This window comes from Annulohypoxylon maeteangense (assembly GCF_022496945.1).
Source record: "Annulohypoxylon maeteangense strain CBS 123835 unplaced genomic scaffold GGS22scaffold_38, whole genome shotgun sequence".
Classification (NCBI taxonomy): domain Eukaryota; kingdom Fungi; phylum Ascomycota; class Sordariomycetes; order Xylariales; family Hypoxylaceae; genus Annulohypoxylon; species Annulohypoxylon maeteangense.
This window is the reverse complement of record NW_025953285.1, coordinates 1-26,800: the sequence shown is the minus strand read 5'-3', so window position 1 is coordinate 26,800 and position 26,800 is coordinate 1. Positions and strand designations below refer to the sequence as shown.

General features: G+C 47.9%; 9 protein-coding genes and 1 non-coding gene across 10 annotated transcripts; 6 read left to right on the top strand and 4 right to left on the bottom strand.

Annotated features, from left to right (window-relative positions):
- Positions 1 to 6: 6 nt before the first annotated feature.
- Positions 7 to 4,010, top strand: GGS22DRAFT_176643 (uncharacterized protein). The gene is made up of 5 exons (XM_047963432.1): positions 7 to 500; positions 614 to 716; positions 771 to 1,611; positions 1,667 to 2,226; positions 2,597 to 4,010. Exons 1-5 carry the CDS (start codon positions 169 to 171, stop codon positions 3,650 to 3,652), a joined length of 2,892 nt encoding a protein of 963 aa, XP_047813667.1. The 5' UTR covers positions 7 to 168; the 3' UTR covers positions 3,653 to 4,010.
- Positions 4,011 to 4,154: 144 nt separating this feature from the next.
- On the bottom strand, positions 4,155 to 8,906 carry GGS22DRAFT_176636 (ARM repeat-containing protein). The gene is made up of 7 exons (XM_047963431.1): positions 8,215 to 8,906; positions 7,909 to 8,128; positions 5,346 to 7,734; positions 5,163 to 5,293; positions 5,025 to 5,106; positions 4,890 to 4,967; positions 4,155 to 4,790 (listed from the first exon to the last, which is right to left on the bottom strand). Exons 1-7 carry the CDS (start codon positions 8,395 to 8,397, stop codon positions 4,580 to 4,582), a joined length of 3,294 nt encoding a protein of 1,097 aa, XP_047813666.1. The 5' UTR covers positions 8,398 to 8,906; the 3' UTR covers positions 4,155 to 4,579.
- A 1,424-nt stretch (positions 8,907 to 10,330) lies between these two features.
- On the top strand, positions 10,331 to 12,787 carry GGS22DRAFT_176635 (uncharacterized protein). Its single transcript, XM_047963430.1, has 3 exons — positions 10,331 to 11,205; positions 11,260 to 11,726; positions 11,804 to 12,787. Exons 1-3 carry the CDS (start codon positions 10,840 to 10,842, stop codon positions 12,438 to 12,440), a joined length of 1,470 nt encoding a protein of 489 aa, XP_047813665.1. The 5' UTR covers positions 10,331 to 10,839; the 3' UTR covers positions 12,441 to 12,787.
- Positions 12,788 to 13,054: 267 nt separating this feature from the next.
- GGS22DRAFT_t144 lies at positions 13,055 to 13,168 on the top strand. The gene has a single exon. It is a non-coding gene; the product is annotated as a tRNA-Ser (tRNA).
- A 288-nt stretch (positions 13,169 to 13,456) lies between these two features.
- On the bottom strand, positions 13,457 to 13,777 carry GGS22DRAFT_176634 (ribosome-assembly protein 3-domain-containing protein). Its single transcript, XM_047963429.1, has one exon. It carries the CDS (start codon positions 13,689 to 13,691, stop codon positions 13,464 to 13,466), a length of 228 nt encoding a protein of 75 aa, XP_047813664.1. The 5' UTR covers positions 13,692 to 13,777; the 3' UTR covers positions 13,457 to 13,463.
- Positions 13,778 to 14,040: 263 nt separating this feature from the next.
- Positions 14,041 to 15,751, top strand: GGS22DRAFT_176633 (putative actin-binding protein Fragmin). The gene has a single exon (XM_047963428.1). The coding sequence runs from the start codon at positions 14,443 to 14,445 to the stop codon at positions 15,625 to 15,627; it is 1,185 nt and encodes a 394-aa protein (XP_047813663.1). The 5' UTR covers positions 14,041 to 14,442; the 3' UTR covers positions 15,628 to 15,751.
- A 289-nt stretch (positions 15,752 to 16,040) lies between these two features.
- GGS22DRAFT_103774 (aminotransferase class I and II) lies at positions 16,041 to 18,021 on the top strand. Its single transcript, XM_047957755.1, has 4 exons — positions 16,041 to 16,608; positions 16,665 to 17,178; positions 17,244 to 17,735; positions 17,792 to 18,021. The coding sequence occupies exons 1-4, from the start codon at positions 16,277 to 16,279 to the stop codon at positions 18,005 to 18,007; spliced, it is 1,554 nt and encodes a 517-aa protein (XP_047813662.1). The 5' UTR covers positions 16,041 to 16,276; the 3' UTR covers positions 18,008 to 18,021.
- Positions 18,022 to 19,383: 1,362 nt separating this feature from the next.
- On the top strand, positions 19,384 to 21,023 carry GGS22DRAFT_103768 (glycoside hydrolase family 17 protein). The gene is made up of 2 exons (XM_047957754.1): positions 19,384 to 19,510; positions 19,583 to 21,023. Exons 1-2 carry the CDS (start codon positions 19,447 to 19,449, stop codon positions 20,851 to 20,853), a joined length of 1,335 nt encoding a protein of 444 aa, XP_047813661.1. The 5' UTR covers positions 19,384 to 19,446; the 3' UTR covers positions 20,854 to 21,023.
- Positions 21,024 to 21,262: 239 nt separating this feature from the next.
- GGS22DRAFT_103761 (uncharacterized protein) lies at positions 21,263 to 22,720 on the bottom strand. Its single transcript, XM_047957753.1, has 4 exons — positions 22,248 to 22,720; positions 22,031 to 22,173; positions 21,775 to 21,908; positions 21,263 to 21,668 (listed from the first exon to the last, which is right to left on the bottom strand). Exons 1-4 carry the CDS (start codon positions 22,428 to 22,430, stop codon positions 21,388 to 21,390), a joined length of 741 nt encoding a protein of 246 aa, XP_047813660.1. The 5' UTR covers positions 22,431 to 22,720; the 3' UTR covers positions 21,263 to 21,387.
- Positions 22,721 to 22,923: 203 nt separating this feature from the next.
- On the bottom strand, positions 22,924 to 25,686 carry GGS22DRAFT_103730 (general substrate transporter). Its single transcript, XM_047957752.1, has 3 exons — positions 24,887 to 25,686; positions 24,074 to 24,779; positions 22,924 to 23,978 (listed from the first exon to the last, which is right to left on the bottom strand). Exons 1-3 carry the CDS (start codon positions 25,336 to 25,338, stop codon positions 23,511 to 23,513), a joined length of 1,626 nt encoding a protein of 541 aa, XP_047813659.1. The 5' UTR covers positions 25,339 to 25,686; the 3' UTR covers positions 22,924 to 23,510.
- Positions 25,687 to 26,800: the final 1,114 nt, after the last annotated feature.

Genomic DNA, 26,800 nt, shown 5'->3' with positions numbered 1-26,800 from the left:
CAACCAACAAGAACTACTCGAAGTGCTGTTGTCGATCTTAAGACCGTCCAGCTTTCGCGCCATTGTTTACCCTCAATTTGACCGCAAACCTCAATATCTAGTTCGAAGCTTGACTACTCACGAACGAACCCAACATTGTTTCCTTTATTTAATTTCGAACCTCTCATCATGGCTGACGAGGCCGGCAAGCCAGCCGAAAGCGCGGCCGAGGTTCGCGAGTCTATCGAGGCCAAATCCACCGGCGATGACAACAAGCAAAATAAGGACAACGTGCAAGATATTAACATGTCAAAGAATGATGCAAACGATAGTAATAGTGCAGACATATCTCGTCCAACTTCGGGACCCAATGCCAACGAGGACGGAGAGGCAGATGCGGAAGGCGACGCAGATGCTGACGGTGAACCGGAAGAAGAGCGAGTCCCTGGTCGACTCGGCCACAACATGTTGACCATAATCGAGAATACGGCGAATTATCTTTCTACCTACAAAGAGGAAAAGTAAGTTTCCTATTTTCAATTCCCATTTTCAATTTTTATCTCTATTTCTATTTGTCCTAAAATCGTCCACCCCGTAACCATATTCTTAACTAACGTGAACGTGAACGTGACAGCGGCTACCAAGTTGCCTTACCCTTCCAGCGCATCCCGAATCGACGACACCTGCCCGAGTACCACGAAGTAATAAAAGAGCCTATTGCTTTTAGTACTATTCGCGTGAGTATAATCCCTATGTGTTTGGCTATCTTATATCCTAATCCTCGGTAATAGACCAAGAAGCTCAAGAAGCAGTACACTGCTTTCTCTGAATTTGTCAGAGATGTCGCTTTGATATCCCATAATGCTATGGTTTATAATCGCCCCTCCTCCGAGTTCTTCCAAAGCGCTGTTCGTCTACGAGAGATCTTTAAGGAGGAGCTCCAGAAGTTAGTTGACGACGGAACTATCAAACCCGAGGAAGCCGTGCTTCCCGATTTAGGCGAGATCCCAGAAGCGGAAGATTCTCCGCCCCCAGATCTGGAAGATGAGGACGAGGAGGACGAGGATGATGAAGATGAAGATGAGGATGAGGATTCAGACGATGATGGCATCCGCCGACGAGGTAGGCGAGGTGGTCGTCGCTCCTCGACCTCGGGTAGAAAATCTGATATGAGAGAGGATGATTCGCACAAGAAGCGAGGCCGACCCCCTAAGGTCTTCACCCCGCTCGAGGCTCGTATCCATTCCTTGTTGAAGGGCCTTCGGAAATTCAAGCACCAGAACGGAGAGCTATTGATCGTTCCATTCGAGAGACTCCCAGACAAGCAGGCGACGCCGGATTATTTTGCTGCCATCAAGAATCCTATTGCTATGGATCTAATCAAGCGAAAGGCCAAGAGAAAGAAGTATCAGAATGTGGACCAAGCCCTCAGGGATCTCGACCTCATGTTCGACAATGCCAAGCAATACAACGAAGAGCAAAGCCAGCTCTACAGCGACGCGGTTGAATTGCAACGTCAGGCTCACATGCTTGCTGAGCAAGAGAAGTCTAAACCAGACAATGACTTCGAAGATGAAGACGGTAGACGACCTCTACCCGAGATTTTCCACAACGGAGAGGTCTGGAGAGTTGGTAAGTTGTCTGTATTGCCATGGTGCGTTGTATAGAGGGTACTGATTCTGCTTAGGCGACTGGGTTCACATCACCAACCCCAATGATTTAACGAAGCCTATCGTCGCCCAGATCTATCGAACTTGGGAAGACAAGTCGGGGCAAAAATGGGTGAATGCGTGTTGGTATTATCGTCCGGAGCAGACTGTCCATCGTTTCGAGAAACATTTCTTGGAAAATGAGGTGGTCAAGACTGGTCAATATCGAGACCATCGCATCGACGAAGTTGTGGATAGGTGCTTCGTCATGTTCGTAACTCGGTATAACAAAGGCAGACCTCGAGGATTCCCCAAGGATAAAGAGGTATATGTCTGCGAGGCTCGATACAACGAAGAGAAGCACAAACTCAACAAGATCAAGACGTGGGCGAGCTGTGTGCCCGACGAGGTTCGCGAGAAGGATTACGAGATGGATCTGTTCGAGGTTCCTCGCAAACTAAGAAAAGTACCTAGTCCTATCAAGCACCTTCTTCGAGATGATGCGAAGCCGACCGATGCTCTACCTAAGCCGACCTGGGGAGCTCCAAATGCACCCCCCCTTATCGGAGCTGTACACTGTCGGGACAGGGAGCCGAATGTAAGTTCTCTTCGTTTCTTTGATTTTGATTGCCTGCCTAAGCCTCGTCACCTGCCACTTCGCATCTTCATGCCCTTTACCCTTCACACCCCCCGACAAGTACAAAAAAAATGGAATAAAAATAAGATTAAAGAGAAGGAAGAGAAACAAAATAAGAAGGGAATCTGACCTGCCCCTCTTGTATCTTTTCCTATCCCTTCTTATTCTTATCGATTGCGCATTGTAAGATTTTCTCCTACAAAAAGAAAAAAAAACACCCGTTATGATAGATGGATGTTAATCCCTTTCTCTTTTCCCACTGTCTCACTAAAGCGCGTCACATAATATTGATTTAATTTCTCATTCACGCTGACACGGATTCTTTCTATAGGAATCTCCACCGCCGGAACCTACACCATCTCCTCCCCCTGCTCTCCCAATCATCGATCCAGTGCGACGTCCTTCATTGATGCAGTCAGCTCGCCCCGTTGACAGCCAGGGCGATATTATGATGGGCAACACGCCCCATTTTTCGACTATTCCGGCAACGCCCACGGCCACGCCTGGACACGTCGGCGTATATGCATCGCCGCATACTTTCGTACCGCGTCCCAGCCCTACTCCGGTTCCTGTTCCGCCGTATGCCAATCATACTGGCGCTTCTGCTCATCACACCTTTCCCGTCCAAGGAGTCCAAGGAGTTCAAGGCGCCCATCATGTCGCCCACAATCACAGCACGCCCCAAATGCCCCAAACTCCACATTTTCAGGCTCATCAATCGCATCAGCCTCCTACTTACAATGGCTTTCCGCCTCAATACAGCACAACCCCGATCCCCATACCTCACCAGCCTCACCATGCCCCGCCGCATCAAATAAACTCTCCTATACCCAACTACGACCCGTCGCATCGCCTTGCGCCGTCGCCCGCTCGTCCTCCCATGGCAGCCACCCCTGGTCCAAGTGGACATGCTCAACCTAATGCCTATAATCCGCCCCGTCCGGTCGAGGTCTACCATTTGGATGATGCGTTGAACGACAAGATTCCCACCGAAGTTCGGGAACAATTCCAGCGCGACGAGGCTGGGCGTGTGCTGTTCTTCACCCAGCCGCCACTGGACCGCCCGCACCGCGGTCTATCGGCCGAAAGTGCTACTCTTGGTCATAGCGTTCGTTATCTCGCCGACCGTGCGCGCGAAGTCGAGGATCGTCGGGCGAAGCGTAAGGCAAGAGATGAGCTGCGACAGCAAGAAGAGAAGAAGCGCCAAGAAATGGAAATGCTTGCTACCGAGAAGGAACGAAACCAAATGATCGACGTCGCTAGCGACATGTTTGTAGGCTGGATCAACGATATGAACAAGGGGAATGAAATATTGAAGGCGGCGTACGACGGCTGGAGCTGTCGTGATAAGGATATCGACGCTGTTGCCAAGACATCCGCGGCCTAAGAAATTAAAAAGGATACCTAAGCACCAGAGTGACGAGAAGTCTCGTAACTACCGCACTCTCATCTCGAGTCAGATGTTTTCACGGCGTTCGTGGAGGAAGATAATGGGCAGGCTAGCCTCCTAGGAGTTACGAAAGATACCATTTACTGGCTGGGTCTAGGTCCTCTGCTATGACACATGCTTGTTTTCGCTGGAATGGAAAAATCCCGAGAGTGCGAGTTTTTGTAATGTACTTATTCCACTGTCTGTATGATCACAATGGCAATTGACGTGATGGCCATTTCTACTAATTGCGGCTTTGTTAGATTGTGCGTAACGTCTTCCTCACCTTTAACTTTCGTAGTAGTATAATATCCCAGAACGACTAAGCCACTTACCCTCGGTGGTCATACCCATGACCATACCGGCTTTGACCCATTAACCACTACTCGCATTACGCGTACGAATAATTAGATCACCTTACCATTTCAACAGATAAGGGGTCGGATCTATCAAACAATGCGTTCACTAGCAATAATATTCTTCCCACCAGTGCTTCTTAGCCGTGTCTATATTGCTAAGTATCAAGTCGAGATACAAGTTGTTTTTGGCCCAGTTGCGCCATATCCCACGTAAGAATCAAACTCGATCCGGATAGGTAGGTAGCAATGCCGAGATGGTTTGCTGCTATGTGACTAAACCATACAATCATTCGCCCCTCTTCTCCTAGTCATCCGCCACGACGGAGATCGAAATAGCCGAACATTGTTTCAGCCGCGATCTGAATTTGGCATTAAAGGTGGTATCATGATGATGTTAACCATTCTCTCATTCTTTCAGACGCCTTTTTCCCCCGCAGCTCATCCTGCGGGAAGTTCTCCACAGATCGAATGCCCCTTTCGTCTCGGAGCGGACAGGTTCGCAACGCGAACATCACGCTTCGGCCGCCTAAGAAAAATGACGTCTGATGATTGCCTGTCCTTCCTGTGAAAAGTGCTGCTGCAACAGCGGCGTTGGGTCAACATTCGCGGACTGGAGCAGAATCTGAATCGCTCGAGCGACACGTGCGCCAAGTTGGCCGTGGAGCATTTCAGTCTCGAGAGCTTGTCCGATATACACGAACACCTTATCTACCTGACTAGTTACTGCGGGATTTTGTCTATACGCAAAATTAGTGACCCAGATTTTGTTACATACTTGATGCATAAGGGAAGGAGCTGCGCCTTTCATGTAGCATGGGGGTGAGGTTCGGGCTTACTGTTCGATTAATTCCACGAGATATCCATAGGCGTATGGTGCTGCCTCTTCATCATTGGTCACTGGTAGGGTGTTGATCCTATATGGCGAGTTTATTAGTACTATTATTTGGTACGAGACCGCTTCGAATACATACCATTGGGTTGCGATAGCTTGCGGATCTTGCAGGCTTTGCTTGTTAAAATGAAGGATCTTCGCGATGGCTGCGCAAGCGTTTTCTATGTATCCGTTAGTTACTATTAAAACATGTTTTCGGTTTAGCGATGTGACTGACCGGTAGCGTAAACAGCCTCCTCGCCCCGGGCGTCGGGTATTTGTGCTGCCTGGAACAAATAAGGTATCGAGGTCGCTAGGAATTGAGACCAAGGGGTTCCCCCACGATGAGCGGCAACACCAATACCGTACCTATCGAAAATGTCAGCAGCGCACTTATTATTAATTGTATGGTTTTACCTACGCGGCAGCTTGTCTAATAGCAGCTGAGGGATCCTTGCAGCCTTCTAAAAGAGCAGTACTTATAGCCTGAGCATAACGAACACTCTGTGGACCACAATATTCAAGGACGTCATCCATAATGCATAATCCCCACTGGCGTTGGGTCGGATCTGTCGAGGCAAGGAAACTTTGGTATGTTCCCATAAGACGCTCCCACGGCTGGAGGAAAACCTCACCGTGGTTCTTAAAGATGGAGTGGAAGGCTTTGTTCATATCGGATAAGAGGGTTTGGTCGTCCTCGATCGCAATTAGCAGTTCTTCGGCTTCATCTTCGGCGTCTTCAGCAGCCGCTCCTTCTTTATCCTCCTCACGCCGCGCAACGCGGTCCTTGTAGTCTTCGATAGCCGAATAGACCCCATCAATAAACTTTCCCATGTGTTGTTGGGTAAGGCAGTTTTTACCAACCACCTCGACCGATTCATAGAAGCATTGATACATCTCGGCTAGGGCGTCGATGGCGGGTTCGGCAGTCAAAACTTCCAGTAGTTTATCCACAGTTCCAGCCCATAGACCTCGGAGCTCGTTAGACTCCGGTCCGTAAGCCTTCTTAAACGAGCTAAGGAGCTGCGGGACAAGTTTCGCGGATATAAATCTAACTGGGTCATGGAAGAAGAATGCTAGACCTGGGAGAGCGATCTTCTCCATAGTGTCGGCAACATACGGAGCGAAATGGCCTTCCAAAGTCTGCGCGTAAACAACGAGTAGCTCAATCGCCATATGCTTGTCGTCCATCGTGCTAGTTCTAATTCCGATCATCTTTCCCTTTAGCGGCACCAGCTCCCAACCGTCCTCTTGCTGGAACTGTTCAATCTCGTCATCCGTGTCGAGCAGTTGTATGTCGGCCTTAGCACTGGCCAATTCCACCAACGGGGGCATGACGTTCGGTAGGAAACGCAGGAAATCGGAACCCATAACTCTACACATGCGTCCCCAGCAATGCATGAGATACTGCGACTGCGGGTCATCGGCGTCAGTAATGTTATTTTGGATGTTAGCAAGAAGGTCGACCAGAGTCATCGCATCATTTCCGAGACGGTCCTTGCCAACAGCTAATGCTATCAGAGTAGCACATTCCATAGCCTTCGCGCGCAGTAATCGGTACTCCTTTTCGGTTTCTTGCTGCAGGACATTAACAAGTAAAGGCATGAGAGTATCGTAATATTTGGAAAAGGCAGCCTCGGCCGCATCAGCGATGGTAGCGATGGTGGACAGGGCTTGCTCCTGGACGTAACGCTTCTCGTTTTGGAGAAGTTGGAAGAGGTGAGACAGTAAGTCGTCGAGGTAGGGTTCCAGGATGCTCTTCTCTGCCTCCTCACAGAAATTAACCAGTGCCGCGGCGGCGTGTGCCTTGACACGGCCCTCCGGCGAGTCTAGAACGGGGATGATGGTCTTCAGAATGGTGTCATAGTACTCTTTCTGCATCGTAGGCGCAAAATCCGTGCTCATCTGGCCGAGGGCCTGACATCCAGCCCAGCGAACTCGAGGGTGGGGATCTTTCAAAGCAGGAACAACAAGCTCGAGAACCTGGCTAAGCTCCTTGACCATGAGATCACGACAGCCTTCGGAGATGGCGGAAATTGCCATGAGTGCTGCGTGACGATCCTTCCACGCCATAGAAGTCATCATCCTAGGAAGCCAGTGAAATGTCGGAGCCAGAATAGTCTCACCGCCAAGTTTGTTAGCCAACCGGTCCATGCATTGTTCCCCGGCGACGTGATTTAGATCGCTTTCTTCCTGGTCGAAGTCGTCAGACGATAACCATTCGGCGGCGTCATCGTCGTCTTCGCCTAGGTCCGTCATCAGGCTAAGGCACTGGGTAATCATATCGTTTGTGTACGAAGGATCCTTGCGACACATGGACGGAGCGTAATCGGCGAACGTAGCCATCAGCTCAAGCGCATTCTGGCGACAGAGATCGTTCAACTCCTTGTCCTGTATGACGCCAACGCTAAACATGACCAGATTGTGGAATAAAGGCCTAAACATCTTGGGTGACGTCTCGGCTAATTCTATCAGCGCTACGAGAGCCTTACTGAGATCTTCGGAATCATGCGAATCCTTGATAGGAGGTAGAATATTAAGAACGTCAGGGAGCAGTGAAAAATACTTGGGCAACGTTTTTTTAGGGAGACTTCGGAAGAAGGAAGCGAATGCTTCCATAGCAGCTAATCGAACAGCCACTGAATCATCCTTGAAGCCTCTGTTGAAGGCCTCAAGAACGGCAGTTTCATGCTGCTTTTCAATAATACCGGGCGTCGTCGCAAATACACGATAGGCTGTCTCGCGCTGGCCCGCGTCTGCTGCTACGCTAAGGTTGAATAGGACGGCTAGGATCTCGGGCCATTGCTCATCTGGAATGTCGTTAGCGGGTGGTTTCGCGAGCGTGGCTGCCGTGCTGCGACAGCTCCTCCCGGATATTCGTCTCAGAGCCATAGCAAATGATATTACTATAGACGTGGAAAACCGCGATCGAGAGCACGAGACGGGGGAGAAAAGAGAGAAATATGACGAAGCTGTGAACTAACTTGTTTCTGAATATTGCCTTGCAACGTCGGCAACAGCATCGCTAATTTTGTTCCTGACAAGGCGATCTCTCTCGCTGGCTAGGGTATCGAGAAGTTTTTGGCGGATGATGCATGCCTGCGCATGGGGCAAGGACACAAATATCTCTATACTATCTCCCTTGTCGGTTTTGCGTGACTTGGAGGCTATTCGACGGAATATAACTGCGGCGAACGAACGAAGCTACGCGGGGGGTGGCAGCCGAGCTGATTAGTTCTTGTAGGATTCAAACAACGGATGGATAAGTACAAAGAAAAGGATGTGCGTACCGATGTCTCGTTCGGGGCAGCTATCTGCTCAGCTAAGCCCACCAACAGGACGTCAGGCCGAGTATTAGTCCAGTTATTTTGCAAATGACCTTCAGCCTGAGATCGTATGGAATTATCTGGGGATTGTAAAGCTTGCAGGAGCTGCGTCAGCTCTGCGTGAGTCTCTGCCGGAAGCACCGACATGGCTGCTAATGTGGATGCGGATACGGATGCAGATAGAGGCAAATTTTCGAGTGGCAGAAAAGAATAGGAGAAATGGTAGGTATTTTGGTTGTTCGACAGGTAGAGAACAAAGTTGACAAGGATTCAAAGTTGTGTCTCTACTTCGTGATGTTGTGCCCCGCAGGGCTAAGGCGCGCGGTGGCCGGCTGTGGATTGTGCGAATTAACGAGTGGGAAAAGATGATCAAATTGTTGATATCGACGCAGTAAGTTCGAAATTCGAAGCACTAAATAAATCCCCTTGTCTTTGCTCGTTTTCTTCGTATCTTCGAATCTCAGCCCGATTAAACTCTTAGAAAGAGATCCTAGAATAAATCCAAATTACCACTCATTAAAAATCTACCAAGGTAGTCCGCGTAGTGAGGGTGGTAGGGTAGTGGTAGTAGTGGTAGCAGTTATGGTTGTTGTTTTTTGTACTTATGTTGTTGTTGTTATTCTTCTTTGGCATTAATCAGATAGAGCGAGGGGTCGCGAAAGAGGGGAGATTTGCTATCAACTTTTTTTTTTCTTTTCTTCTTCTTTTCTCTTTATCGAGAAATCCCGCCAAAGTCATGAGCTTTCTGACTATGTAATTAACTATCTTCCATTTACTTCATACTTTCATAAATGCATTCAAACATTTAGACTAGTAGGTCAGCTATGTGTCCGAGCGCAATGTTACTAACTCCAAAAAGAAGCTTATAATTGCCGGATTCGGTATAAATTGCCCGGTTCGGTCTAAGTCAGGTACGCCTGTTACGCATCCATGGATAAGAAGCGTATCGAAGTAGGTACATGTATCTATCCATAAAATGTGGGTACTACGCGTAGATACATACATGTACCTAAGTACATATGCATCGATAAGATCAGGCTACCTCGATGCTCCCAAGGTTCTCTTCCAAGAGATATGCTTGAAGACTTTGGATCCAATTGTTTGGCAAGTTTTGCAGCAAGAAGTGATTCGCATAAACGTCTGTCTGGCATACCTACCGCTCACGGCTAGTTGATTGGTCACAGATTTTTGCTTCTCGAACATGCCCTACCTCTTCACGCTGCCACGTATTACACCCGTGCTGCCGTGTAAATGCTTTGAATCCTCATTAGCTAAACATAAGCTACCGCGATAAGTTTATACCCAAGTCAAGACCAGTCAATGGCATCCATCGACTTACGGTTTCAATGGCCCAGGCAATTATGCATGATGTGTAGGTCTCTAGACGTGTGGGGGATCAATCATCTCATGCTGATATATTAAATCAAATTATATGATTTATCGCTCGTCTCTTCCCTACCTACCGGTATATTGATGAGACCTACCACTTATACGTGCTATCAATCCCGCATTTAAGAATACATATAATCGAACTTGAAATTTAGGTAATGCTTTTTCTACAAAGCCTCATTTCAATATTTGACACATACTATATAGGTATGTACATGTACATGTAGGTATTTTCTAAATACATGCTTATATATGCCTACATAGGTATGCCTACATACCTACATAGTATGTATATACCTAGTAGTGTGTGTATTGTGGATATGTCTACAATATTGTACATATGTAGGTATAATAACGTTGAACTTATACTACCCAGTAGCAGACTACCTAGGTAGGCAGGCAGGTAGTATGCAGGTACATATATATATCTAATGTGTAAGTTGAGATTAGCAAATATTTAAATATATTAGAAACATCAATATACACAATTCGGTACTTATAAATAAGCAACGATCCAGTGAAGTTTGCTCGGGCTACGGGATCGACACTGGAATGACAGATGGGTGACGACGGTGTGGGAAGGTGAAGGAGGGGCTGGAGGGGTTACGTCGGTCCGGGGAGGGGCGGTCGCATTGTCGACTTGAATCGGGAACGTTTTAGCCGTACAGTCGTAATACTCCGCGCAAGAGCTGCTGCTACTAGGTACATAGGCCTAGGTAGGTACATATCCATGAATGCCTATAATTTCGCTGGTGTATACATATACATATACCTACATATGTACATTACCAACTATATGTACTTACCTAGGTACCTACATCTGCTACATGTAGTCGTACTAGGTATGCTAAGTTACATTCGTCCCTCAACATCAAGCCGTACACCGACTGAGAGATTGACTTTTTTCTTTTGCGCCGTCACCGATACGACCAGCATAACAAAACCAGCAACACCATGATCCTGGCTGTCCCAGGGAGCTTCTCTTCTTCAACTCCCCCAAAGCAGGCAAGGCTAGACTAGTTTCCCAGGCTCTAGCTACAGCTTCGAAGCTAGAGGTCAGCTCGATTCTTCAAAGCTTCACCCCTAAAGCGAAGAAGAAAGAGGAGCGAACACTTATTACAAAGATCTGCTTACTCGCCTACCTATTTGCCTACATATCTTAAAATCCTTGTCACGTATCAAGTACCTCCCTCCCCCACCATGGATCCCAACGCTTTCTATTTCCGAGGAAGTAAAGACTCTAAGGAAACGAGCATCTCCCCGCCACCTCCTCAACGAACGGGCTCTGCTTCGAGCTTGCACAAGTCTGGCCATGTCATTGCTCATAGTCATCGTTCGAGCTTCGCCGAAAATTTGAGAGGCCTACCACCGTCGCCACGAAATCAGAGACATCCGTCCTTCACTCAGGCCGCCATTCAGGAACTACTCAATCATCCACCAGCCTCAAGACAGCATAATCCTCGTTTCGCCGGGAGGGATTGGCGCGAAGTCGCAATTGGAGAGCTCGTGTCTAAAGATGAAGTCGCCTGGGTTGAAATGGATACTACTGTGGAAGATGCGACGATGGTATGGTGGCTACTACTCGTTCCTATATTTCAGTTTCTCTAACTATGTCTCCAGGCGCTACTGAAGAATACCTCGAGCAAAGTTGTTATCGTCAGAGAGGACGCCACCAGCTCCATTCCCGTCTCAACCTTCGATTATAATGACCTAAACGCATACATCCTGGTCGTGGTTGGGTTAGCGCATCCAAGTGAGGATTTGGTCGAATTATACGACACGGTAGCGACAAAGGCCCAGGCCCGGGTCAGCATCCCTCTTCGCGACGTCCAGCCAATATTCCGTAAAGAGTCGCTCGTCACCCTAGAGGGAGACGAGGACCTAGCCAAGGCGATCGAGGTTCTCGGCAGCGGGGTGCACCGAGCGCTCGTTACCAATCACGACGGAGAAGTTATTGGTGTTCTAAGCCAGTTGAAGCTTATAGAGTTCTTCTGGAACGAAGGTGTGAATTTCCGCGTCATCGATGACCTCTACCCGAGGCTCTTGCGCGACGTCGGCGTCGGATCACATCAGATAATAGCTATAAAGTACGTGCGCTGTTTCCGGCTTATCATTTTCCGCGGCGTATACGTGTTTCCTATTTTTCTTGCTAACGGTCACGCAGTGCGGATAGCCCTTTGACGGAAGCGCTCAACCTCATGAATCAAGAAGGCCTGTCTAGTGTAGCTGTCGTCGACAATGGTTTAAACGTCGTCGGTAATATTTCCAGCGCGGATGTCAGACACCTTACTAATGCTGCGAGCTTTCCGCTACTGCAGAATTCATGTATGCATTTCATATCGGTCATCTTGACCGAGCAAGGCGCCGAGAAAGGCAAGGACTCTTTCCCGGTCTTCCATGTCAACCCCTACTCGACACTTGCACACACGGTAGCTAAATTGGTGGCTACGCATTCACATAGAATGTGGATAGTGGAATCAGCTTCTCCCTCGCCTTCCGCACCCGGGACCCCTTCGCTGGGACCCACCGTCTTCGTCCCAACCCCGTCATCTTCGCAGACATCTCTTTCGGGTGGTCATTTTCCTTCGGTCCCCCCAGCTTCCACCTTACCTGGGTCTTACTTGTCGGGTCGCCTGATCGGTGTCGTCACCTTGACGGATATCCTTAACCTGTTTGCAAGGTCGACCGGACTTAACCCATCCGATCCGAGCGAGCAACGAGCAAGAAGGCGAAGGAGCTCTAGCAGTTCTATTCGCCCATCTATCGAGTCTACCCGTGCCAGCCTGGATATCCGACGTTGATGGTGGCAAGCTGTCGAATAGTGTTTCTCGGTGTTCGAGAAAAGGATACCTAGGTCTTGATTACCTACCATCTAAGGGTAGTCTGGCTCCAATACACAATGAATAATATGGTGCTACCGTGATATCATTCTCGCCTGTCCCAGCAGTCTTTCTTATTCTCGTAATGGTAGTGGGGAGGGGGTTTTATTGGTGTTTTTGCCGCGTGTCATTTATTCTAAATCGCAATGACGTTCATGAGACATGTTGCTAGGAGGAGTCTATGGCGTTACTCCCATATTTCTCTTTACAAGGGATGGATCATAGTCGGAGTTAGACATATTCAAATATTATCGGGATGGTTTTACCTATTCTACCCATTTTCAATAGTGACCTTTGGCTACTATATGCACAGTATGGGCGAGCTGCGCTGCTGTATAGCTTTTGAAGCTTGAATGTTTAATACCTACCTAGGTAGGTAGGTACCTATCTAATTATGGTGCACGTAGGTGGATATTTCTATTCAAGTCATGTGATCTATAAATAGCTAATAAACCTCGGCACTAAATTAGTAAAAGAATATAGTGTGCTATAATTTGCTGACTTTGCAACCGAACAGCCATTAGAGCGGTTGCCAGGGCACGATGTCGGAGTGGTTAACGAGTGAGACTTGAATTCTCAAGAATTCATCAATTCTTGTGCAATGTGATCTCATGCCTTCGGGCGCGCAGGTTCGAATCCTGCTCGTGTCGTACAGTTTCTTTTTGTCTGGCTTGCTTTTTCCTTCTCTACCCTTTTTAACCTTTTCACCTTCGTTTTACCAATCAATCAATTAAGGGAATAATTAAATCGGTTGAAAACAAGTTAATGAATTATTTATTTCACAGTTAGAAACCGAAGATAGAGGGTTTGTATTTTTAATGTTCTAACTCCCTTGTTTGTTTTAATTAGGTGCATAGGTAGCTGGGTAGGTACCTATTTCCCCCCCTGGAATGTTTCTGCAAGAAGAAAATTGATATCAACGCGTTCCCTGGAATTATTCATGTCTCACTCCTTCTCCAAACCGGTAGTCTTTTGCGAACTAAGTATTCTCTCCTTCTCTATAGTAGAGAATAAGGTGATGCCTTGCTGTAGGGATTTGACGAGCATGCCCACGGCATCGCCTTTGAAGTCATCAGCGTTGCGAATATTGTCCAAATCTTCTGCGAATTCCTTGGTACTTTGCTGGAGGTAATAGGAGGTGAACTCCTGGGAGGCGGTATCTTTGGCTGACATATCTCGCTATTCTCTTCTTGACCGTAGTAGCTAAGGTAGGGGTAACTTTGTTTAGGTAAGTGGTAGGTAATTCAAGGTTGTGTAGGTTGTTGGAAAGGTGGTGGGAAAAGTTTTTGGGCTAGGTATTCAGTATTTACAGCATTCAATGTTGCGCCCGCAGCCCCACAACCTATTGAAGCTACCGCTACCTAGGACCTAGGTAGTAGGTACTTAGTACCTAGTAGTACCTACCTACAGTACACACATACATGTACGTGGATGCAGGTACTAGGTATCATTCGATTCTACAAAATTTGAACGGTATCACCTTTATACATAGCTTGAATAAGTCAGGTTGAAAATTTGAAATATTGAAACATATGGTTTCACTCAATGTTATTGTTATTGCTTATAAGTAGATGAGATGATCAATTCATGTGCAATGCCTAGAACAAGATGTTTTCCCTACTATTACGCTGTAGGTATGTGTACAAGTCACACCTTGTATTAATGTTAGTACGGAGTCTTTATCAATACCTTCTAGAAGAGTAAGAACTGGGACCGTTCTAAGGTCGGCTTCCCCGCCTTGGTTGTGTTTCAACGGTTTCAAGGAGAATGGAACAACCTACCTAAGTGGCAGCCTAGGTAGTCAGCCCTATTACGTCAACTATCCAACGGCGTCTTTATGAAATCCCTTACCTACGTATAGTTCAGCTCAGTTCAATAAACTTGTAAAAATATCCTATCAACCAACGATTACAATACCATCAAGATGACGCCACACGAAGGCCTGGTCCATCTAAAGGAGTACGATTGGAGAGACAGCAATGTCGAAAATATAGGAACGAAACTTGATCACAAGGTTAAATACACTTCAGCAGCTACAGAACCTGCGTGGCAAGAAGTCGGCCATGCTGCTGGCCTTCACGTCTGGCGAATCGAGGATTTCGAGGTAGTCCCGTGGCCCAAAGACCGGTATGGTGACTTTCACGAGGGGGATAGTTACATCGTTTTGTATTCGTATAAAGTGGGAAGCAGGAATGGCGAGCAAAACCTCTCCCACGACATCTTCTTCTGGCTCGGAAGCAAGACATCGCAGGACGAAGCAGGCACGGCCGCTTATAAAACGGTTGAACTCGATGAATTCTTGCATGGTGTCGCAACACAGCATCGAGAACTCCAGAAGGAGCCTTCCGATGATTTCGTCGCTTTATTCTCTCGCATCCGGATCCTATCTGGCGGCGTCCGCTCTGGCTTTACACATGTCGAAACGGAGGAACCAAAGGATACCCAGATGCTGCTTAGGGTCTTCAAGCATCCGTCCGCCAAACGGGCAGACTCCGTCATGGTCTACGAGGTTGAACCGACCTGGCAAAGTCTCGACGAGAACGACGTGTTCGTGCTGGAGCGCGGGGACAAGATCTGGGTCTGGCAGGGCAAGAATTGCAGCCCAATGGAAAGAGCAAAGGCGGCCCAAGTTGTTCACGATATGACCATTGCAAAGCACATCGACGTCGAAGTTCTAGCGCAGGAAGAAGCGAGGTCTCGAACTGTTCTTGCTATGCTAGGTGGCGAAGACGTCGGGGGTTCTCATTCTCTTAAAGCACCTCGACCGATTATCTCGTCTGGGGGTCAAAACACAGGCCGTCGCCCTCGTAGGCTTTTCCGCTTGTCGGATGCCTCTGGTCAGCTGAGATTTGACATTGTCAAAGAAGGCACTGGGATTAACAACGCGGATTTAGATAGTAATGATGTCTTCCTTCTCGATACGGGTAATACCATCTGGGTTTGGCAAGGTTCACGGGCGAGCAAGACAGAAAAGGCCATGTGGATTAAGATAGCTGAATTGTATATTCGGCGACTTGGAGAGGAGGATGACAAGGCATACCTAAGCCCAATATCCAAAGTAGTTGAGGGCAACGAAAGCCAAGCATTTATCAAGGCTCTTGAGGCGTAACGGAGGCTTACTTTATTCTCTACTCTCTATTCCTATCTTGCGTGCCAAGATTTGACATGAATCACTATTAGGTATTTGTCTAGATAGCTGAATTGGTTCCTTACGAACACTATATTTTTTTTGATTTGATTTTACTAGGTAATTACCTATATTGGCGCGATATTGGTATTTTAGTTGAAACTAGTACCTAGAGATACTAAAGAGTTTAAACTTTAATTATAGTAATCTGTAAACTGATTAAAGCCCGCACGACGCACGCAGCTGGCACGGTACACACCTAATAATATTGCAGTAGCATTGAATATGGTAAGTGGGGCGGCGGCGGCCTCAGTTTTGACGCGACGCTAATAAGCGTCCCCTGTCCCTGGACCCTAGACCGTGTCATCCGTGAGAAACCTTACCTAGCTGGGTACATTAAAACATTACATAATAGGAGAAAAATGGAATTTGGACCCTTTCCGATTTGATTTGGATCTCGTTGCCGAACTTCTCCTAGACCCCCTACAATGCCATCTTACATCCAAACTATTTACAATTAGCAAACTCCTACCAAATTCCCACCTTACCAGGTAGATCGACACCACGCTGTATACCCCGTGGTGAACATTTCAATGTCTCTCGTTTGATTATCCAACCATTGAATTCAAAGATGGATCTTCACGAGGCTCAAGCGTACTTTCAGTCTTCGCTTCACGAAGTATCCCACGCCTTTCAGAAAGTCCCCGGAAGTGCCGTCTTGATACGATACATCCAGTCCAGCTACCAGAATGACCCAATCCGATCCGCCATAGAACTTGTTCTTGTTATATTCTTCGTTCGATATATCCTCTCGCCATCCTATCCTACCCATGGCCCCAATTACGTGAAGCTTCGCGAGGATGAGATCGACGAACTAGTCAAGGAATGGGAGCCTGAACCACTCGTCGCTCCGCAGACCACCTTCGAGGAAACTGAATCTGAGAGGCAGCCCATGATTGTCGGGTGAGTATTAGCGCTATAACGAAGGGGGAGAGCGACTGCTAATAGCATGGATATAGACCGACTGGGCCGAAGGTGAAACTATCCAACGGAAAGACTGCCATAAATCTGGCCTCCTATAACTTCTATAACCTAAATGCCAGCGAATCGATCAAGGAAAAGGCTATCCAGACACTACGCACGTACGGAGTTGGTCCCTGTGGTCCACCACAGTTCTACGGTACCCAGGATGTCCACATGAACACCGAGCATGATATCGCCGTCTTCCTCGGAACCCAGAACAGTATTGTTTATTCCCACGCCTTCTCGACTATCTCGAGCGTCATTCCAACTTTCTGCAAGCGAGGTGATGTCATCGTAGCCGATAAGATGGTCAACTACTCTATTCGCAAAGGATTAGAAGCTTCCCGGAGCATTATTAAATGGTACGAACATAATGACATGGAAGACCTAGAGCAAGTGATGAAGAAAGTGGTCGAGGAGCAAGCAAAGAAGAAGATCTTGACCAGGCGATTCATTGTGACAGAAGGTCTCTTCGAGATGGTTGGCGATTGCTCTAACCTTCCTAAGCTCGTAAGCTCTATCCATCCGATTCGATGCTTTGCATCTTTTAAGCTAACGGTTGGCGTACCTTTTAGGTAGAATTGAAGGAAAAGTACAAGTTCCGTATTGCCCTCGATGAGACTTGGTCTTTCGGCGTACTTGGCCACAACGGGCGAGGGCTTACCGAGGCACAGAATGTAGACTCTGAGGCTGTGGATATGATCATCGGGTCTCTGGCGGGACCCCTCTGCGCTGCCGGTGGTTTCTGTGCCGGTTCGAAGGACGTCGTAAGACATCAACGCATCAACGCCGCATCCTACACCTACTCTGCCGCTTTACCTGCTATGGCTGCCGTCACGGCTAGCGAGACTCTGAATGTTCTGCAATGCAACCCTGATATCCTGATTCAATGCCGAGAAAACATCCGAGCCATGAGGGCGCAGCTTGATCCCCGAAGCGATTGGGTACAATGCACGAGCGACCCCGAAAACCCGGTTATGCTACTTGTGTTTAAGCCCGAGGTGGTCTCATCAAGGCGGTTAAGCAACGAAGACCAAGAGCGACTATTCCTCGATGTCGCGGATGAGGTAAGCTTCCAGAGACCAATCCCATGTTGAAATTTGAACCACTAACAGAAATATAGGCGCTTGCCAATGGTGTACTAGTCACGCGCTTAAAGAGCGTGTTACTGAATGGTAGCATTGGAACCGAGGACATCAACATCAAGCCTGCGCTTAAGGTATGTATCACGTCAGGTTTGTCGAAGAAGGAGATCGAGAAAGCCGGTGTGACGATTCGACATGCCATCACAAAAATCATGACTCGCAAGCCAAACCGGCAGTCGACCCTAGCTGCTTAGGAAACGTTCAGCTTCTCATGATCTCACTTATTGGTCTACAAACGTTTCTTTACGAAAGAGTACGAGAAGAATGTGCTCGTTATTGATGCGCGAAGGCATAATGATTATGCTACGACCTGAGTATGGCCCTACGATAATGTGAACGAGTACTAGGAGGAGCCGTATAATGACGGGTTTGGTCATGAGTGGTATACAGGACGAGAAAAAAAAGAGGCGAGCTGCCATACCATATTATAGACTTGGATACTAATTGCTAATGCTTATAAACCACATGTCACTCAACGTTCTTGGATACAATGAAGAATCGTGCTGTTCTAAAGTACTACTAGGCACATAGGTACATACCTAGGTACCTACATATATCTACATGTAGGTAGGCATGTCTATAATGTGAAGTGTGCCTTCCTTAAGGTGCAAGGTATTTTAGTCGGAAGGTAGGTATTCGTGGGTCCTATATCTTGTACCTGCTAGGTAGGTAGTGTTCTTGCTCCTAAGTTTCTATTTTTTTTCAGAGTGGTCTAGATGATATTGAGCCGGTTTCCCTTCTATTTACAAGGTTGTCCCCCTTTCATCGTACTCTCTTATAGAATTCACCACAACCCACCTCGTTCCTATATTCAATGTTATTCTTGTCACTCCTTTTTTTTTATTACACATGTAGACCACAGCTTCTATTAGACCACACTCTTTTACAATATACTACCTAGATTATCAAAATCGTCTAGGTCGTCTACCTTTCGCCAACTGTCCTCGTTGTCGTTGTCGTATGAGTATTCTGGAGTCAAAGCAGTGTCAATACTTGGCGTCTATTGAATTCGAAGACAAAGATTGTGAGTGCCTACCTCTAGTAGGTACTTACTATTCTACCATCCACTGTGTGTGATGCTATCGATACAAGGTACCCTCCCTTATGTTCAATCTTTGATATTTCCTCCCTTAGAACGCCATCATTCCTTCACCACAATATTTTGCCTCCCCTCGAGGGAATGCGCATTCTGGCGTGTTTATTGTTTCTCCCTCTTTCAATCTCGATGCCGGGGCAACTTCCGCTACAAGAATTGTTGCATTGTTGGCATCTTTTCTTGTATTAGCGGAGGACTCTTGGGTCTCGAACTTCAACATAATCTCTTAGTATATCTTTTTACCTACGAACTCCAGTTCAAATTCCACTCCTTTGTCACCTTTTTTCCCCCTCTCTCTGTCGCCCTTGTAACCAACTGATGGGAATCAATTGACAGTCTTCTCTGACCATTCATCGCGTTCACACCCCCTTTTGTTTCATTCTTTTCACTCACCCTCAGTCACTCATTCGTTCGTTCTCGTACCTAGTTGACTCACTAACAACTTAGGTCGTTTGTCATTTGTTTCCTACGGTTCTGTAGATTCCGCAATTTCTTGATTCTAGACGCATCCATCGTCATATCTGACGTACCCATACGATGAAATCTATCACGATTCCCCTCACGCTTCTTGCCCTTCTAAGCGTGTCGGCTGGGCAGCCCCGTAAGTCATCGTTCTTATATATGCATCATCATCATCTGGTGCTTCATGGATCCTAAATTAATGTGGCATTAGGGCATCAACATGCCCATCATCACAAGGCAAACAGGGATTTTATTCCAAAAGGGGGTAAAATAACCATCACTGGTACCGCCTACAGCACAACGACTGAGATCCCTGAAGTCGTGGTCTATGTAGACCAAAACAACAAGCCAATTCATACCACTACAGAGACGGTTGTCTATATCCCCGCTCCCGCGTCGACAGAGACGCGTAAGTTACCGGCTCCATCTACGTCGACAGTTATTGCTCCCCCTGCGCCTACGAAGGCTATGTCATCAGGGGCATATACTCCGCCAGCGTCATCTACGTCGGCTTCGTCTACATCCGCTTCGTCAACTTCAAAACACATTTCAACCTTTGAACCGATCCCATCCCCCAGATCGTCTCGAGCGACCCCAACGCCATCAGTGTCCTTTGTGCCATCTTCTGTGCCATCTTCTGTGCCGTCCTTTCCTCCGCCTCCCCCTATTTCTAGTGGGAGCGCTCTTCATGGTGTCACTTATTCTCCTTACAAGGGCAGCGGGGGCTGTAAGTCGGCGAGCGAGGTCGACGCGGATTTCGCGCTCATAGCTAAGGATTACGGTGTAATGCGTCTGTATGGCGTCGACTGCAATCAGATAGCGACAGCATACGCCGCCGCTAAGAAATACGGCAACAAGCTCTTCCTAGGCATCTATGATATCAATTCTGTAGAACAATCAGTCTCTGCTATGGCTGCCGGCGTTAAACACGATTGGAGTATTGTCGACACCGTCTCGGTCGGCAACGAACTGGTCAACAACGGCGGAGCAACCGTGGACCAGTCGCTTGGCGCATTGAGCCAGGCACGATCTGCACTAAGGGCCGCCGGATACCAAGGCCCCGTCGTGGTCGTAGACACGTTCGTTGCTATGTTGTCTCACCCCGAACTTTGCGACCAGTCAGACTACTGTGCCGTCAACGTCCACCCCTTCTTCGATCCGAATACAGGACCACACCAAGCAGGCTCGTTCATTACTTCTACCGTCAGTAAGATTCGTAGCAAGCTATCTGACTCGAGCAAGCGAATTGTCGTTACCGAGACGGGGTGGCCTTGGCAAGGAGAGGCAAATGGCGCGGCCGTACCTGGCATGGGTCAGCAGTCGACCGCGCTCTCGTCTATCAAGAACGCGTACTCGGACAACGCGAGAGACTTGATACTTTTTACGGCCTTCAACGACATGTGGAAGAGGCCTGAATCGGGAACATTTATGGCTGAACAGTTCTGGGGTATGGGAGGACGGTATTCGCCTAGCGACGTGTAGGACGGCTAGAGTGACTAAAACGGAGGCATGGTCTTTAAGCGGGCCACTTACGAATTAATGAGGTCAGGGATATGCATGGAAACAGTTGGTTGAGGCGATGAAGACAACGATGATTGCGGAAGCTAGTTAGCTAAAGGAAAGCCCGGGATGGAGATGTGTACGATTTTGACTGGTATTGCTTCTATTCTCTGTAAATCCATTTTGACGCTGTATTTTCTCTGGGCTGTAGCCATGGCGCTCGCTTGTTTCTTGGATTTGTGATTTGTTCATCATAAGGTGATACATTCGAGCCGCGCGATCCAGGCAAAACACGCAAATCTCAGATTTACTATTCAGACAGGCCTCGACGTAAGTATAGAAAACTAACTAACTACTAGCTGTCTGAAAGTAGCCCGCTTTCCTTGAAAAGTACATATAGGACCTGCATGTCAGCTTAAGTAGGCACCTATGACTTCAGCACATCATAGCTCAATTATTTGTTCAATTGTCCATGATGATCAAGTCTTACAATTAAGTCACTTCGCGTCCGTCAGGTCACCACAGCAGGACGGAAACCAACAGCGTGGTCGTGAATCCCACTATGACTAACTTCCCAGCGCCACTCGTATCCTCGAGTTGGGCCGAGGGACTGTTCGTCGCGCCCGTAGCCACGCCGATGCTATCTGTCGTCGTCGCAACCGCGGCACTAGCAGTAGGCTCCGGCGCACTAGCCAGCCCCGTGACCCCGGAGCTGTAGTACGTGAATGTCAGGCCACCCGCGACGCTCGTGAGCGGGGGCGTAGCGAGCGTGAGGACGCCCCAGTGAATAGAGGAATCTGTAGTGCGAGAGAGGGTCAGCATGTACATATCTATCTTGTGCTGCCTCCGAGATGAACTACAAAAGGGTTTAGAGACAAGGGGCTGAGGGCGAGCGGGACTCACCCGTAAGCGTGAAAGGCGCGACGGAGGTCGAGCTAGGCCCGGATAGGGGGCCAAGAGTAATTGCACCGAGGGAGGTGGAGCCGCTACAGATGGCGACGGTGGTGTTGGATAGGAGACAGGCTTGAGTGACGGAGCTACGTAGGTACTTGTGTTTAGTTATATGTTTGTCAAGAGGGAACAGAGGGGGTTGGGGTTAGTAGGTGTATGGTCAGGAGGTTATGATGAAAAAAATAAAATGAAATAAAACACAACTCACATCGTAGAATCAACTGACTGCTCGTAATGGTAAGTCGAAGGCCCCTCGATAAATGTAAACGGGAGCAAAGTGTCGCCGCCAATGTTGCAACTATAGATCCTGTCCGGGGCGCAAAAGATGGTGTAAGCAGTCTCAGCGTCGTTCTACACAACGTTACCTCAGGGGTTAGTTCGAGTTGGTGGCGATTGCGTAGTAAGAAAGAGGGAAGAACACGCACACTAGAGATTATGCTACCTCGTAGCGCCGCCCAGTCTCTCGGCCCGTAAGACGGTAAAAACACGGAGACAGTGCTAGGTGTCGGATCCTGGGCTCCGATGAGTTGCGTAAGAATCGTGAGGGATAGCAGCATCGGCAGCGTTAGCCATATGCGGAAAAGATCGGCTACTAGAGCAGCTGCCATGATGGATGAGAGGTATTTGTGGAGAGATAGGCTAATAAATAGTAGTGAATAGTAGTGAGGCAGCGAGTAGTACAAACAGTGATGATTCTATCAAGGTTCCAGGCATATTATTCTTTCCCGGGACCGAGGGGGCATGTCGGCCTATACGTGGATCTATGCGTCTACGTAACTGCATAAGTTCCCAGGTAGTCAAGTTTATGAGGCTCGAATCGCGGAACCTCCTGCGATCGTTCATGATAAGCTATCAGCGGGATCGACGTCACATTTGGGCGTGACGTGAGCCGGTTTTGCCTATAAGTGACGTCGGCAATGGAGTTGGTGGGATCCTCATGCAAATGTGGTTACATCCACTTACAGATTTGGATATGCCGACGTTTTTAAGCTTAATTCCCCTGTTATGCTACATGATTAGCTCGATAAGGACATCAGAGGCTCAGATACCTGTGAGGGGAGAAAGAAGGATTCGTGGTTGAGCGATTAAAAACATGTGATGATGCAATTGGGTTGTACATATTGGTGTCTCTGATATCAAGTAACTAATGTCATCCAATGCCATCTAATGCCAACTAATGTCAACTAATGCTCATGGGATGCTTGCCCACCTATCTTTTTTTATATGTGTATCTCTAATACAACTGGAGAGATCTATACTCAGTCTCGATCCAACATCTTTCAGGTCAAGCCTTTGCTGGCCCGAGGGTATATCAATGAACCCGTAGAAATAAATAACGAAGGAACAATTACTAAAATCCTCTTACTATGCCCCTAAACCTCCCAATGTGTAAAGAGTCGACTTGGACTCGTAATACAATGTCGTACCGCTCAAATACCGCTCAAGGTACATGTGCCAGTAGATCAAGATGATATATAAAATAAAATAAAATAAAATGAAAATGAAAATGAAAATGGAATTCATCGTCGTACCTTCTGACGACTTTATAAGACCGCCACGCATATCATAGCAGTTGTCGTAAGCTCAATTCTAGCTGAGCGTAACCGAGCGTAACCGATATAAAAAATGACGATCATAATCCATCACATCTTGTCTCTCGCAATCATTCCATCACCACCTAAACCACTTTAATCAGAAGAAGGGGGGGTTGACACATAGGCCTCGGCCTTCTCGTGCGTGCTAACCGTAGCCTCCTCGTCCGAGAAGCCATACTCGCGAGCCTTTTCCCTGACTTCGGCCTCGGTAAGGCGAGGCAATTCCTGAGCGGCCTTGACGTAGCTAATCTTCTCGGAATAACCCTTGGCGAAGATGACATCGATCTCTTCCAAAGTACGTCCAGCAGTCTCGGGATAGAGGAAGTAGATGACGGGGAAGAACATGGCATTGAGGATACCGAAGAACAGGTATGTTCCCCACCCGCTCTCTCCCGTGTTGCTAAGTAGCACGGGCGTGATCATCACGATGAAAAAGTTCCACAACCAATTAGACACAGTCGAAGTAGCGTTGGCCTTGGCTCGGGTCTTAAGGGGGTTGATCTCGGCCGGGTATAGCCACGGTAGCGGAAGCCATGTAGCGCCGAAGAAAGCAATATAAGTCTGTTTTTACGAATTAGCCATGTTTTCTTTTTTTTTTTTTCGTTTTTTTTCATTAAGGAAAAAAAGTTGAAAGGTGTATGTCATATTGAACTCACAAATAGACCAACAGCAGCTCCCTTGGCCGCCTCTTCAGTTCCAGGAATCAAGGCACCAAAAGTAAGAACCATAGACAAACATTGACCAACAGTGCCAATAAGATACAACTTCCTACGCCCGATCCGCTCAACGGCAAACCACGATGTCGTAGCGAAGATAGAGTATACAACCATGTTCACACCTCCCAGAAGGAGGGCCAGGTTGTGCGAAGTGCCGATCGACGTCTGGAACAGAATAGGGAAGTAGTAGATGACGGCGTTGCAGCCGCTTAACTGCTGCATCATCTGAGACGAGGCGCCCAACAACAAACGACGGAAGTGCTGCGTGGGGCCGTTGGTAAACAGGTCCGAAATGGGCGTGACACCGCCGGCATGGCCGGAAGCGCGGATGGCATCGACAATAACAGCAACCTGGGTCTGGACGGCCGGATCGTCGCGGCGTTCTCCATGAAGAGCAGCCAACACGGTAGACGCCTCCTCATTACGATCCTTGGTTAATAGCCAACGAGGAGATTCGGGAAGCTGAGTCATGAGGATGATGACGACGAGAGCGAACACACACTGGAAGGCGATAGGGAAACGCCAGACAAAGGCGTGCGGGCCGTAAGTGCACCCGTAGTCAATCCAGTAAGCGATCAAAGTTCCAATGGCAACATTTCCACCTTCGATACAGATGAGTTTACCGCGATTGTGCGAATGACTGCATCTGTTGACGAGGAAGAAAGTCGAGTGTTAGTGAAGTTCATCTCGCGCGTTTTCGGGGCGATAGAGGAATATGGATGAATGTAGAATTTGGATGGAATAGCTGCTTACTCTGCTTGATAGGTTGGCACTGTCGACGTATTTATACCATTCCCTATTCCTGTTATGCACCGTCCTATGATAAATTGCGCTGTAGATCCTCCGCCTGCACCGGTGGGTTGACAAGTGACCTGAATGATGACACCGATAATCATGATAGAAGCACCGAGGAAGATAGACTTGCGGCGGCCGAGGTGGTCGCCAAAGGTAAGGATAAAACAGGCGCCGAGGAAACAGCCTACAGCGTATATAGAGACTACGAAGCCCTCATACGTGCTGTTACCGTCGACCTCGGGGAAATCTGAAGTGAAGGCTGGCGCGGAGATGATGCCGGACATAACGCCCTGATCATAACCGAACAATAAGAAGTCCGTCGTCGCTACGGCCGTAATCATGTTCTGCAACCTCTTTCCGGACGTGCCCCAATACGTGGGAGCGCCATTGGCGTCGTCTTTATGCACCATATTGTCGTGGTCTAGCTGTCGTCTAACTGTCCAAGTTCAAGTTCAAGTTCAAGTCCAGGTTTGCGCTCAGGAGATTTCTCGACCGGATACGTGCGATATATGCGATATGGGCGATACGGGGCGACGTTGGCGATGTGGACAGTATGGGGAAGGCCTGTTGAAGGAGGAGAAGACGGGGTAGATGGGAAGGGGGGAAAGCGGGAAAGGGGGAAAGGACAAAGATGCGGGTGAGATAGGGAAATAGAACAAGATCCAGGCTGTTTGCGGAACAAAGGGGTACAAGGTCCACCAGCCTCATTTTATATATGTTTACGTTCAGATACAAACTTACAAAGATCTGCTTACACAGCCTCCCCCATACCCTCCGGACCCTCTAGACCATCCAGATGATACAGACGATTAAAAAAAAGGGTCCTGGTATGCTCAGAACTGGAGTTTGTCGGTTGCGGGTGGATGTCACCGAGCAAGGACCGAGGAAATGTCATCATAACACCTGAGGTGTGTGAGAGGAAGCCCATAAGAAACCCATAGGGAATCCATAGAGAGCCCATGGAGAGCCCATAGAGAGCCCATAGGAAGTCCATAATAACTCCATGTAATAGTGGGCACCCCCGGAGGCCGTGCCGTCCCAACATGGCGCTGGATTACGTACGGACTTCACGATAATATGAATTGTGATACTTGTGATTTGTAGCCGATGGCAAAAATCTGTATTCGAGTTTTTTGTGGAGATGTCTTGAAGATCGTCATCCGCGTTTCGTCATATATACCCACTATTCCGGTCCACAGCTCGAGTCATGCTGGAGCCTTGTGGGGTCGAAGGAGGACGGACCTTGCGGGCGCGATAGTATTGGCGACCTATAGCGTAGCCACTTGCGTAGCTTGCCAATGCTGGGCTGACGGGCGGCGACGGGATCATATCGAACGGGCGGCTAAAGACATCACGGCATCCCATCGCAAGCGGCCGAGAGCCAAGCTTTTTTTTTTTCAACTCATTCAACTCATTCAACTCATTGAACTCCTTTAATGTTTTTCTTTTCCCCCAAAAGGCTGCATGAACCAGTCTTGAAGTTCTTGTCTTCAGGACCCGTTGTTTCGCCTCCTTCGGTGCCCGAGCGGTGTGTTCAATGTCGATCTTAGGATGAGAGCCAAGCGACTGATACAAAAAAAAAATTCGAAAAATTAGTGAGATTCCCTTACTTCAAAAGAGTGGGTGTGATAAATCACAATCACCTTTGTTCCATACTCCGAGCTTCCGAATTATCCTATGGGTTACATTTTGGCTGCATTGATGCTATGCTTTGCTTTGCTTTGCTTTGTTTTTCTTTTTCTTTTTCTTATCCTTTCTATGTATGTTTTGGGGGGGGGGGGGGGGGGGGGGGGGTATTTTTTTTATTTATTTCTATCTTACCATAACTGAATAACAACAACCATAAACTTGCATAAAATACTAAGTATGTAC